At 47.5% G+C, this 12,918-nt stretch overlaps 2 protein-coding genes across 2 annotated transcripts in view; both read left to right on the top strand.

Annotated features, from left to right (window-relative positions):
* Nucleotides 1-8,932, top strand: part of LOC108245595 (bifunctional 3'-phosphoadenosine 5'-phosphosulfate synthase 2) — a 9,933-nt gene extending 1,001 nt beyond the window's left edge. Inside the window, exons 2-12 of the mRNA XM_017432646.3 lie at nt 1,797-1,911; nt 2,890-3,125; nt 3,245-3,383; nt 3,480-3,598; nt 5,257-5,370; nt 5,533-5,644; nt 6,155-6,360; nt 6,462-6,597; nt 7,431-7,699; nt 7,774-8,003; nt 8,093-8,932. Of these exons, the coding sequence (XP_017288135.1) occupies nt 1,797-1,911; nt 2,890-3,125; nt 3,245-3,383; nt 3,480-3,598; nt 5,257-5,370; nt 5,533-5,644; nt 6,155-6,360; nt 6,462-6,597; nt 7,431-7,699; nt 7,774-8,003; nt 8,093-8,234 (1,818 nt within the window). The 3' untranslated portion in view covers nt 8,235-8,932. The remainder of the gene's footprint in view (nt 1-1,796; nt 1,912-2,889; nt 3,126-3,244; nt 3,384-3,479; nt 3,599-5,256; nt 5,371-5,532; nt 5,645-6,154; nt 6,361-6,461; nt 6,598-7,430; nt 7,700-7,773; nt 8,004-8,092) is intronic.
* A 1,964-nt stretch (nt 8,933-10,896) lies between these two features.
* The window catches only part of LOC108245338 (phosphatidylinositol 3,4,5-trisphosphate 3-phosphatase and dual-specificity protein phosphatase PTEN), a 9,457-nt gene continuing 7,435 nt past the window's right edge, over nt 10,897-12,918 (top strand). Inside the window, exon 1 of the mRNA XM_017432183.3 lies at nt 10,897-11,866. Coding sequence (XP_017287672.1) covers nt 11,779-11,866 — 88 coding nt within the window. The 5' untranslated portion in view covers nt 10,897-11,778. The remainder of the gene's footprint in view (nt 11,867-12,918) is intronic.

A 12,918-nucleotide genomic window follows, 5' to 3' on the forward strand; every position in this document is an offset into this window, starting at 1 on the left:
TGGGGGGGGGGGGGGGGGGGGTGCATGACGTTTTGCTTTCCATCTGCCAGGTCAGCAGCTGATTGAGTCACCCTGTCACGGAAGACAGTTGTGACATGCGGCCTTCAGAGGGAAGCCTTCTTGGAGGGTTTTGTTTTTTTTCCCTCCCCAGTTTTTCTAGGCGACGCAGCAGCACAGGCAGCCGCTTCGGTGGATGCTGTGGGCCGGCGGTCCTCGGAGGGCGTGCCTGTCGCCCGCCGCCCCTGCATCACCCTACCCCGATACATGAAGATGTTTGGAACGACCCCTCGATATCTGTAAATTCGACTGAGTTGCAGCCATTTTTTTGGTGTCGCCTATGGCTGGACACCTTGAATTGAGTCGTCTCCGAAGGTTAATGAGCTGCAGGTGTACATTTAATGATTACTCTCTGAGAGTTTCACTAAAATCCGGCCAGCGGTTAATGGGATACTTTGCTAACAGAAGGAGCTGACTCTACGTGGTTGACGGCAAACTTTTAAACAAAGAAAACGTGCAATATGTTGGCGCTCTGAATATGCTGGGGGGAGCAGTCTCGGCTACTACCACACCAAATCTGACCTCAGTACATGTAAAGGCGACTCAGTTAGAGCCGTTGTTGGGTTTTTGAATGGCTGCTGGCTGTGGTGGCCATTTTGAATCGGGTCGATTCCAAAGGTTAATCAGTTGCAGATGCCCGTCCAGTGATTACGTCCTGCGAGTTTGATGATAATTTACCCGGCGGTTCATTGGATATTTTTGGTAACGGACAGAGGCTTCTCTAATCTGTTTGTTTTGGGGGTAACTGTACATTGAATAGCTTTAGTTTGACTCAACCTCTCACAAAGATAATCATTCCACCTACAGCATAAATGACACTCCTTTTCCTCGCTCCTTTATCTCTTCCTCCTCCGAGACGGAACCGAGTCGGTACAGTTCCAGTTCTGTTTGTTGTTCTGTCCTTATCTGCTTATCTTGTCTGGCAAAGTCACGCTAAACGTACCGGGACTGTTCGCACGAGAGGTGGAGGAAAGGCAAGAAAGAAACAGAACATCAGTCAGGGTGGAGGACTTTCTGAATGTTCCTGTGAGATCCTGAACGAGAGGACAAAGGTTCTCCTACCACTGAGTGGAGCACGTTCTTGAGAATGAAATATATTTAAGGGGTAAAAATGACTGACATGAAATGGTTTCAAGGTAAAGTGTTTTAATAACATCTTAGTTAAATGCAGGATAGCCTAAAAAAAGTGTTTTAAAATACGTTGATTTTGTGAAAAAATGCTTCAAATAAAACTGTTCTTTTTAAAGAGGATCGAAGGATAAGGAACAGGTTGAGACGGAAGGTGGAAGGTTTCTTTTCTGAGAGAATGTTGGAAAATGTCTCATTCATAAAGACGTCTTCCCCAATCGGTTGTTGAATCCTTGTCAGAGGACGGCGATAACAGAACCACGTCTGTGGTTATCGGGTGTTGACCGAGATCCAGTGAAAAGCACAAACAGTCAGGGGTGGAGCGCGTTCAACTATCCGCGCGCTGAATGGGCTGGTTATGAGACGCCGGCCGCTGGAGGGAAGGAAGGGAGAGTGGGGTGATGTGGGAAAGCGAGCGGTGCCACATCATTGGTGGGCCGCGGGCGGCACACTGGACGCATTGTCCGGTCGGTGCTCTCCCTCCCTCCGCTCCTCCCACGACCTCAGCTCTCTCTCCTGCTCCTCTGAAAGTCAAACACGGACCCGGTTCAGCCGCGGTCTGCTCGCCAGCGCCCGTTCTCCTGTCTGACGTCCCGCGCCGTCTCTTTCAGGAAATCGTGAGATCCACCAACGTGGTGTACCAGGCCCACCATGTCAGCAGGTCGAAGAGAGGCCAGGTCGTGGGCACCAGGGGAGGCTTCAGGGGCTGCACCATCTGGCTCACAGGTACTGTAATCCAACGCTTGGTAAGTATTCGGCCTGCACGCTGTTTGTGTGTTTCTTCCCTATCCCTGGTGTTAAAAAGCCATTTTCACCCACTAGTTTGCAGCTACAACGCACTAGTTGCATATTTGGTCACACCAGGTCAACATTTTGACGCACTAGTTCAACAAACACTCATAATAATAACACTTTTCAGCCAACGAGTGGCACTTTTGCCCAACTAGTTGGCACAAAAGCGATACAAGTCAGCCATTTTTCCCCACTAGTTGCCCAAAACGCACTGCTGGACCACTGGGCCAAACTAGTTGACGGCTGTGTCCACCAAATTAACTAGCAAGCATCAACTCCGTTACATGTTAAGCAGTCAACGCAAACTTTGCATGCTAGTCGACGAGTGACTGTCAAATGTGCCTACTAGTCAACTAGTGTGACCTAAAATTAAACTAGTTAACTACTGAGCACTTTGGGTGCTTCCAGGCAACCAGCAAGACCAAATTTAGTCGCAGCAGTTGAGCAGTGAATATTTTTGGCTTTGCTGGTTAACTAGTAAACTTTTTTGGAACACTTGTCAACTAGCTGGCATTTGTTAGGGGCACTCGTTAGCTGGTAAGGACAGCAACATGTCAACTAGAGAGCAACTTGTTGTTTACTAGTTGATTAGGTACATTTTTACGTTGCACCAGGTGACACTAGTTTGAACGTTTGACAGTCACTAGTCGACTAGTAGGCACAATTTGTGTTGATCGGTTAGGATTTTATATGCTTACTAGTTTACTTGTAAGGCACAGGTAAAAGGTAAGTGTGTTTCTTGAACTAGTGCAACCAAATGTGCAACTCGTGCAGCGCAGTCACAAACTAGTGGGCGAAAATGCCCCTTGAGGTCGAGGATATTGAATAAATACCCAAACAGCTTGCCATATATTTGGCTCCTTCTTCCCTGTTCAAAGCTTAACGTGACGTCCTGTCAACTGTACCCTCCAGGGTTGTCAGGCGCCGGCAAGACCACCCTCAGTTTTGCCCTGGAAGAGTATCTCGTCTCCCACAGGATCCCCTGCTACTCACTGGACGGAGACAACATCCGCCACGGCCTGAACAAGAACCTGGGCTTCTCGGACCTGGACCGCGAGGAGAACATCCGACGTGTTGCCGAAGTGGCCAAGCTGTTCGCAGACGCCGGCCTCGTTTGCATCACCAGTTTCATCTCTCCCTTCACCCGGGTCAGAAAAATGGCTCCCACAGCCATTGCCAGCTCGTTGTCTTGCACGGAATTGCCGAGTTTGACGAGGGATTTTTTTTTTTTTTTAATTGTTTTTTTTTTTGGCGGTTTGCCTCGCAGGATCGCACAGAGGCGAGGGAGATCCACGAGAGTGCCGGGCTGCCGTTTTTTGAAGTGTACGTCAATGCCCCCCTCGAGCTGTGCGAGAGCAGGGATGTGAAGGGACTGTACAAGAAGGCTCGCGCCGGACAGATTAAAGGTAACCACTTCGACTCAAACCCAATGTAGCCGTCACGCTGTGTTTACCCTGGATCTCAGTTCAAGTGCTTTAAGTAGTTTGGCGTTTTCTTGCCAGGTTTTACTGGAATCGACTCCATCTACGAGCACCCCGAGAGCCCGGAGTTGGTTCTGACAACCGCAGACCTCTCTGTTAACGACTGCATCCACAAGCTGCTGGAGATGCTCCGAGACTCGGTACGTGCGGGCCGTCGAAGAATCTGCGAGCTAAAGCTGTAAGATGCGACGTGACCAAACGCCGATTCGTCTGTCGGCGCGTTGAAGAACAACATGCATCCGTATTTAAACAAACCTGCTTTATGAAGGTCACAAAGCAAGTTCTATATAATCAAGGAGGGGCTGCCGCACTCTGTCTGGCTTCCTGAAACGCAAACAATCAGAGCTAATGAGCACTCAGGACCGTCCTCCGTTAATCACAGAAGCTCAACTAAAAAAAAAAGGACCTGGAAGAGGAGAGGTTTGTGACATCCAGCCTGAGGCAGAGGACACCATGGCGACCAATAGATGTGTACTTTGAGCAACGTTAAACCATTCTTGTTGTGTAAAACCACATTTCTCAGGGGTGAAATTGAAATGGGAATTATTTTGTGTAAATATTAAACACTGGGGATCACGTTACAGTCCCTGTTTATCCCACAGCACAGTTGTTACACATTTGTTAGAAGTCAAACGGGTGGAGGTCGCCCGGTGGTTTGCTAAAACTGCTCTTCTTCGGGCTCTAAAGCATAAGCGGACGTGTGCAGCCCGTACGCAGTTCAAATACGTCGTCTTTGAGTTTTTAATAGCCGTCAGCGTTTCTGCTGCCTGACCGGAGCTTCGCTGGAAGACAGGTGACTGGTAAAGTTATACACACGTAGGATTTTTACAGCCCTATTGTGAACGTGGCAGGTGACTCGACCCAAAAAAGAAAAAAAAAAGGAAAAATTGCTGCGTCAACACGGCAACGTGGTTTTTCAGGTTCCCCGGCCTGCCCTTATCACCGCGGGGAAATCTCTGCGCTTGTAGAACATGCTGGCACAGAGCCAGGCTGCGTTTGAACGGCTTCCTCTGAGTGTACCGAGTGGATCCGATTTCGGTTTCAGGCGATTTCCCTCAAGCGAAAAATTCCCGTTTTTCCAGGCGAAGCGCTTTAGCTCCCGGCAATCTTGTCACAACTGCAGCTACGTCAAATAAAAAAAATTATAATAATAATAATAAAATTTATACACGTTAAGGAGACATGGTAACTTCCTCTTTTATGAGGTTCACGATGCCGTCCAGCGTTACATTCCGAGCAAGACGCGCGACCCGACTCCTTCAGAACAATGCAGATTGTGTAAAAGGAAACGGAGCGTTTTGGTTCCAGGTTTGCGTAGCTGCTTGGAGTCGCGTCGGGGGTCACCGGCAAACTAATGAAAAGTTCACAGCCGAGAAAGGCAAAAAGGGAAAACGAAAAGAGGACAGGAACTTCCACGGCTTTTGTTTGGCGGCTCACAAGTCATTTCCTTCCTCTAAAAGCTCCTCTGCTGTTCTCAAGAATGTGGACGCTACGATCTGCAGATAATACTGCTGCAAAGGGCTCTAAATGTGTAAGAAAAGACTCGGCCTGAGAAGCAAGACAAAGTGACGCAGCGGGAACATTTCTGGGATTTACGAAGAAATTAAAGGCCTAGCGTTCCTTGAAGGACTACCCATCGCCCACCGCCTTCGGTATTTGTTTATGAAATGTACCTCAAGTTAAATGTTTGAACCTTCTTTTTTTTTTAAAACGATGGCAAAAAGGGGCAAACATTATCCGTAAACTGTATCAGAGGGTATTAACTGTCCTGGTTTCTTTCCCCGCGTATTAAACGTAGAGCATCCTGCCGAGGGAGATCCTGGAGGAGGTGATCGAACTCTTCGTCCCGGAGAACAAGCTTAGCCTCGCCGTGACCGACGCCAACACTCTGCCCACCATCGGCATCACCAAGGTAGTTCATCACGCCGCTGAGCGGGCTGCTTTTGGCGTGATGTTTTACTAATCACTCCACGCAGCCAAGCGGTTCCTCGGTTACACCCATTGCTTGTGTCGGGGCTTGAAACTGTACCGTTTTAATGTCTTTCAGTAATGTTTTCTCTCTCTCTGCTCTCAGTTGGATCTTCAGTGGGTGCAGGTGTTGGCCGAGGGCTGGGCCAGTCCTCTGAAGGGCTTCATGAGGGAAAGGGAGTTCCTCCAGGTCCTGCACTTTGGCAACCTGTTGGATGGTGAGGACCAAACCCTTCTTTTTGCAATCTAAACATTCAGCTCATTCAGGAGATGGGCGCTGTGACGTTTGGTTTTTGTAACTTTTACACCTGACAAAAATATTTAACTTAATTTACAATTTATTTCCCCACAGAAATACATCCAGTTCCTTTAAAAGCATTGTTCTGTTTGGTCCCTATGTTTGACTTCTTATGCTATTTTTAGTGTGTAGCTAAAAACTACTACCTATATTTTTCAGGTAGCCTTTTCTAAATGTAGCTTTTAGCCAGCCTGTTGCTAGTTTTAGCTTCCAGCTAACCCTTTGCTTCCCTTTTTTAGCTTTAACTACAGTTTTGCTAGTTTTAGCTTTAACAACTCACAGGAGACGTTTTCTAGTAATCTAGTTATCTGCCAGGAAATGATCTTTTGCTCCAACCTGCCCCAGTCAACCCACTTTAACCCCCCAACGTTGGACTGTATTTGTGTATTTGTTCCCTGAGCGCATTTCCTCCCCCCCCCCCTTGTGTCAGGCGGGTCCATCAACATGTCCGTCCCCATCGTGCTGCCCGTGAGCGCCGAGCTCAAGGAGAAGCTGGACGGCTGCGCAGCCGTGGTGCTGGAGTACCAGGGCTCGCGCGTGGCCATCCTCCGGAACCCCGAGTTCTACCCCCACCGGAAAGAGGAGCGCTGCGCCAGACAGTGGGGCACCACCTGCCCTCAGCACCCTTACATAAAGGTCCCCCCCACCTCCCGGCACGCACGGGACAATCCGAAAACCTCCAGTGTTTTCGCATTTCAACGGGAAACGGCTGATTCTGTTCCACTCGTGTTGTGCAGATGGTCATGGAGGGAGGTGACTGGCTGGTCGGCGGTGACCTGGAGGTGCTGGAGCGAATCAAGTGGAACGACGGGCTGGACCAGTACCGCCACACTCCTATGGAGCTGAAGCAGAAGTTCAAAAACTTGGGAGCAGGTGAGGAACGAGAACAGCAGCTTGGACAGGTGACAGTCGAGAAGCGCGCCGCTGTTTATTCAGTCCTGCTCCTTGTCTTTCAGGAAAAAATACAAAACTAAAATAGAAACTTGACAAAGGACCAGATCAGAAAGCTCTATGGTAACTTTATAGATTGTTTTCCTTAAGTGTGGACCTGATTTTACTCACTCACTTTGACACGGCTGCTGTGCTCAAAATTCTTTCTTTTTTTTCTCCTTTTGCCATAAAGCACTGTGTGTTTTGGCGATGTTTACTTCCTGACGTGTTTTATTACAGCTGCATGCATGCTCACTTGGCATACGCTGAGATTATTCCCCCACCCCACCCCCACCAAAAAAAGAGAAAAAAAATCTTGTTTCCGACGCCCACATCCTGATAGATCCAAACCTCAGTTCCAAAGAAACACTCTTCCCTCACACACATATATTTTTATTGACAAAGCAGTGATTTTCTAAAATACAGTAGCTGCTGGTTTAGCAAACATGAGTCAGTGTTTGATTAACAGAGAGGGCAGAGCCGTGGGACATAAAGCAATAATTGTCGGCCATTCTTTTTTGTCAGGAGGATTGGTTGATGGCTGTTGAATTTCAAAGGGTTTGTTTAAACTAATCCCAATAAGTTGCAGGGCCACATTTCTTATCAAACTGAGCGAGAGTTGTTGAACATGCATGGTGTTCCTGTTTGCTGTGTCATTTATCACAATTAACTGCCCTGAAACAGCTCGTTCCTCAGCTTTAGTGCCGCGATAAGGCTCTCATTACGACCAGTTTGTGCTGACGTGGGAACGTCTGGCTTGTGCCTTCCCCCCGCAGACGCCGTGTTCGCGTTCCAGCTGCGGAACCCGGTGCACAACGGCCACGCCCTGCTCATGCAGGACACCAGGCGGCGCCTCCTGGAGCGCGGGTACAAGAAGCCGGTGCTGCTCCTCCACCCGCTCGGCGGCTGGACCAAGGACGACGACGTGCCCCTGCAGTGGAGGATGAGGCAGCACGCCGCCGTCCTGGACGAGGGCGTCCTGGACCCGGCCAGTACCGTCGTCGCCATCTTCCCCTCGCCCATGATGTATGCCGGCCCCACTGAGGTAGGTAACGAGTCGCTTGAAGGACGGCGCACGTGGCTGGGAAAAAAATAAAAATAAATCAACTTGTCTTCCAGGTCCAGTGGCACTGCAGGGCGAGAATGATCGCTGGGGCGAACTTTTACATCGTCGGCCGCGACCCAGCCGGCATGCCTCATCCTGAAACCAAGCAGGACTTGTACGATCCCACCCATGGAGGGAAAGTTCTCACCATGGCCCCGGGCCTCACCTCAGTGGAGATCATTCCCTTCCGGGTCGCCGCCTACAACAAAACTAAGAAGGCTATGGACTTCTACAGCCCCGAGCGGTGAGTGAATGAAAGCAAACAGGAAGCAGTTTCAACCCATAACTTGCTGTTTTTCTGAGCTAATTGCTGCAAACTCTTCCCTCTTTCAGTCAAGCTGAGTTTGAGTTCATCTCTGGAACCAAGATGAGGAACTTGGCTCGGAGCGGGGAGAACCCTCCCGACGGATTCATGGCCCCGAAGGCCTGGAAGGTTCTGGTCGAGTACTACTCCTCTCTTCAGAAGAGCGACTAATCGGCTGTTCGGCTCGCCATTCCACAGCTTACCGTGAAACGATGAAAGCTTTCTTAAAGGGGATGGATTTTATACATGCTTTACTTCTGGAGTACTTTAGGTGGGACTGACTGATTTCTTAAAAAAACAAACAAAAAAAAACTAGTCCCTTAGGCTTGGGTGGGTTGGCGTGGGACGGGTCTCCTGTTGGATTTTAAAAGATGAAGATCTAAAGAAGAAAAAGCTTCTTTTTTTATAAATATCTACATAAAATAATACTTTTATAAATCCTTTATCTTTTTAATGACATATTAACTTAAGCTTTGTATTTTAATAAATTAAAGATAACTTGATATTTTTTTTTTTTAATTATTATTATTGTTTCTAGTGCAATTTTAGGAGCACATCCCAAAGGAGGGAAATCACTTTTGATATTAACTAATGGAGAAACACGTCTAGATTTTATATTTGCAGCATTCAGACAATTATTTTAATGTATGTGAACTTACGTGTACAACATGAATGAAAGCTACGTCGTTTTGTAACCGCCTCCATGTTTTAGATTTGTGCTTGGTTGTAACGTGTCGCTGTGAAACATCTGAGATTTGTGTGGCATCATGAAGTGGGACCTCGTATTCAGGCCGTGCAGTTTTGGAGAGACGAAATGCAGTAATAATAATAAATAATAATAAAAAAAAGAAATCATCTGCCGCCGTGAATCACTGGGATGAATCGCTGCTTGATGACGGGACCGGGTGAATCATAAACGGCGTGCTCTGATGTTTGATTCACCTGTGTGCTACTGGTTGTGCAACATACCTTTTAATTAAACTCTGCTCAAAGTACGTGCTGTTACTGTTGGGATAAAGGTCGCCCTGAGCTGTGGGGCAACCACAGGCTGCACAGGCAAAGGCACAATGCTGCCATCTGCTGGTCAAGTCCGGTATTTAGAGATTGCAAGAAACTACAAAATAAAAGCTGCCTGTTTACTTTGACAGAATTTTAAACAGCATTTGCACTGATCATATCAGCTTAAATCCCTTATTTTGTGAATTAATGCAGCATGTATTGCCCATTTATACGAAAAACAATGTTTTTAATTGTAGATAGATCCTTAATAAGGTGTTTTGGACATTTTTGGCTCAGGGGTAATAATGCACCAATGAACTCGGGCTCGCCGAACAGTTTTACCAGCCATTAAGCCGTCAGGTAAGCTCATTGCTCATGAGAAGACCCAGCCTCTGTGTAAGAAGTGGATTCCTGGTGAGCCTTACAGGATCAGATCATTTAAGCCGCAATGTTCCAGGTAACCCCTTTTACCTGTTCCAGGTAATCTGCTGAACTGTGCCCTCGGTGCATTACGAAGATTCCACGTACGGTGCTCATTGTGTCATGTGATCCTTTCACGTCCACAGCTGAGCTTGAAGCACGCCCCTCCGGGTTACAGATGTGGACTGATGTTGGTTTTTGGGGAAGCGAACCCAAGTGATAACAGAAAGGATCGTGTCAGGCAACTAACTTAAGCATCTCCAATCAAACTGCATACATTCCCCAAACTGTGTCACTCGTTTTCTGCCACATTTTAACCGATCGCTTGGTTAGTGTTTAGACACATCTGCATAATGTGGTGCTAAAATGAAACATCATCAACTTTTCAATTTGATCAACTTGGGAAAGTTTTTCTAACGGTGACCTATTTTCTCTGGCTTATTTTAGTGTTATATTTAAAGGAGCGTAAGCACTGGAATTTGTTTTAGTTCTTTTTATTAACAAATGACATCCAGGTTGATTGTAGAAAAGAATACACAAAAGAAAATGCTTCCCACGTGCTTTAAAATACACACAGAAGAGCATATAGGCTTTCTTGTTTGTGTACGTGAGGTGAAATGTTTCCATATTTTAGTTTACGTTGCAGATCTTTACATTATGTGCACCTTAAACAACTTGACCTGAACCCTAGCATGAATGATTGGTGAAAATATTGTTTGGTTTGACTTAATTTATGAAGATAGCCAAGTAAATACCCTTTGCAACAATACAAAAACATATTATATTGGTGTGCTACATCTACATCAGTGGGTCAGGATACATATGGGTCAAACACCAACAATCAAACAAACATTTAAACTGACTGCTCATTGCATATTTTGCTATAATTATGCAAAGTGATAAAACTGTAGTCGTCAACTGATTTTAAAAACAGCAACTAAAGTTCTCAAGGCTGCCCGTGTCTTTGTTTTATGTGGCCTGTTCAGGACGTTTCTGCGCTTAAACCGACGTTATTCGGGGTCACAAGCCTTCCGCCGCTGCTATTGGTGCGACAGAAGCTGAAAAAAAAGAAGAAAAGATTAGGAACCACCGTTCTGCAATTTAAAATGACAGTTAAAACCACGAAAAGTGACATTATGTTGGAAACTTCCCTAATTACAGCCACACGTGACCAGTTTGACAGAAGGGAACCGCCGCGCGCACACACGCTTTATCCCTCCGCCAGAGAGCACGCGAGAACGAGTTCGTTTTTACTTTTCAGACAGCTACTAATGTAACTAGTTGCTTATCCACGTCATATATGAATATTTTAACCGATATTAGTTAACTCGGAGCTCGCTGGTTTTGGTTAATCGCCGGGACTAGATACAGTAACGGCGGAGGGATGCGCGTTGTAAAATCCCAGCCTGCTCTAGCTTCTTTTTTTCCCTTCGGTTGGAGGCCATGACGGGAGCCTGAGAGTTCAGCTGGAGCCAGAAAAAGAAGGTGATTCCCCGGGACGAAACTGTCAAATCGGCCCGCGCGGACTACTGATCTTTTTTTGTATAACCTATATACAGCCTGGGTGGAGTCTGTCACTTTTCTTTTTTTGGGGGGACTTTTTCCTTTTCTATTTTTTTCCTCAAATGTGTTCTCGGCAATCAGTCGACGACAATGTTGAATCGTTAGGAGGCGTTTGGCTCGAGAAAGGAGGCTAGCGCGGCTAATGCTACGTCTCGCTGGTGGCCTGGCTTCGAGAGCCGGCGGAGTCCTCGCCAACTAAGCGCCTCGCCGTTCCGACCGCGGCCGCCGCCTCTCCTCTCCTCGAGCCCCGCCGCTTTCGGCCCGACCCCCTCGGAGCGTCTCTCGGAAAGGGTCGCTGCATGCGTTTTTGGTCCGGAGGGGGTGGTGGTGGTGGTGGTGGAGGAGGGAGAAGAAGAAGAAGCAGCAGCAGCAGCAGCGACGGAGAGCGAGTTTTGTTGCAGGAGAGGACGAGCCGCGGGATTCGGGGAAAAGTCGGGGCCTGCGCCGGAGGAGGAGCGGAGCGGAGCGAGGGAAGGCCCCGTCTTTATGATCCAGAGAAAGCCTGTTTTTTTTTTGTTTTTTTTTTCTTTCTCCTTTCTAATCCTGCGTCCACCGACAGCCGCCGCTAGCTCCGCGGGCTAGCTTAGCGCACGTCTCCGCGAGGGGGACCTGCACAATTTCAGACTGCAAGACAGACGAGAAAAAGGAAAGGCGAGAGAGAAAAACAAAACAAAAAACAGGAAACAAATAAACAAACAAACAAAAAACTCTTTATATTTGCCGTTTATCCCATATGGCTACAATGACTGCGAAAATAAAGTTAATTGTCAGTCGGAACAAAAGGAGATACCAGGAGGATGGTTTCGACTTGGACTTAACATGTATCCTTCCTTGTGTTCCGTGTGTTTTTACCTCCCCACAGCTTTTCTGGGTAAGGTGGGGAGGAGGAGGGAGGAAGGAGGGAGGGGGTTTGCTTGTCATGGTTTCATCGCTGGATCCAGAAAATGTCAGCGGAGAGCCGGGAGCTCGGCTCGGCGGGGACACGGCTGGATCTGTCAAAGCAGCTAGCACACAAGCGTCACGGCCGTAAAAGTTTCTTTTTTTTTTCTTCATCTTCTTCTGCTTTTTAACACCCCCCTTCCACCCCAGCCCCCTGTTAAAGTGGACACTGCTGCATGCGATTGTGCGTTTGAACAGGGACCGGACCATTCACCCCTCCTCGGGGACTCGGCTTTAAATTGCGAAATTATCGGTGACTTTGCCTTTTTTTTCTTCTTCTTCTTGTCTTCCGTTTCCTAAAATCACTCGTTTGCTCGTGGCCGCTCGTAGGCCTGGCGCTGAAGATGGAGGCTCCTTGCCTGTTTAGCTGGTGTTCAGACTAGACGAGCAGCTGATGTGGTGTTAGGGTACGGTGGCCGGCTGGGCGCATCGTTTAATGGGGCTCTCAGCAGGTCGTGGTGGTTAAAGTTGGGCTGGATGGAGCTCTCCTCCTGACTTGTAGGGGTCAGCATGTCAGATTTTCAGTCCCCCCCCCTCCTCCTCCTCCTTATCCAGGTAGGCAATTAGTAGCTGAGCTGATTTGCATGAAAATAATGTTTAGTTTTGTTGCTGTTATTGTTCATAATTTAAAGGGAACGCATTCATCTTCTCCAAAGTTGGTTTGTTGTTGCAGTAAAACAATGGGATGTTTAGGTCAAAGCTGGTAAAGTAAATTGAACATTCAGTTTTTGTTTTGTCCTGTGTAGGGCGAGTTGATGTGAAGCTAAAACCAGTACAGGGGAGTCTAAAGCAGATTGATCGGTATGGAAAGACATGCGGCACATCAAATTTTCTAAAATTTCTGTCACAGATCTTAGTTTTTAGGACGTATAAAGCTTCAGTTATTATGTTAACTGCAGGAGAGCGTTTATAAGCATTTCCTCCCCCCCCCCCC

The sequence above is a fragment of the Kryptolebias marmoratus genome, linkage group LG22 (assembly GCF_001649575.2).
Source record: "Kryptolebias marmoratus isolate JLee-2015 linkage group LG22, ASM164957v2, whole genome shotgun sequence".
Taxonomy (NCBI): domain Eukaryota; kingdom Metazoa; phylum Chordata; class Actinopteri; order Cyprinodontiformes; family Rivulidae; genus Kryptolebias; species Kryptolebias marmoratus.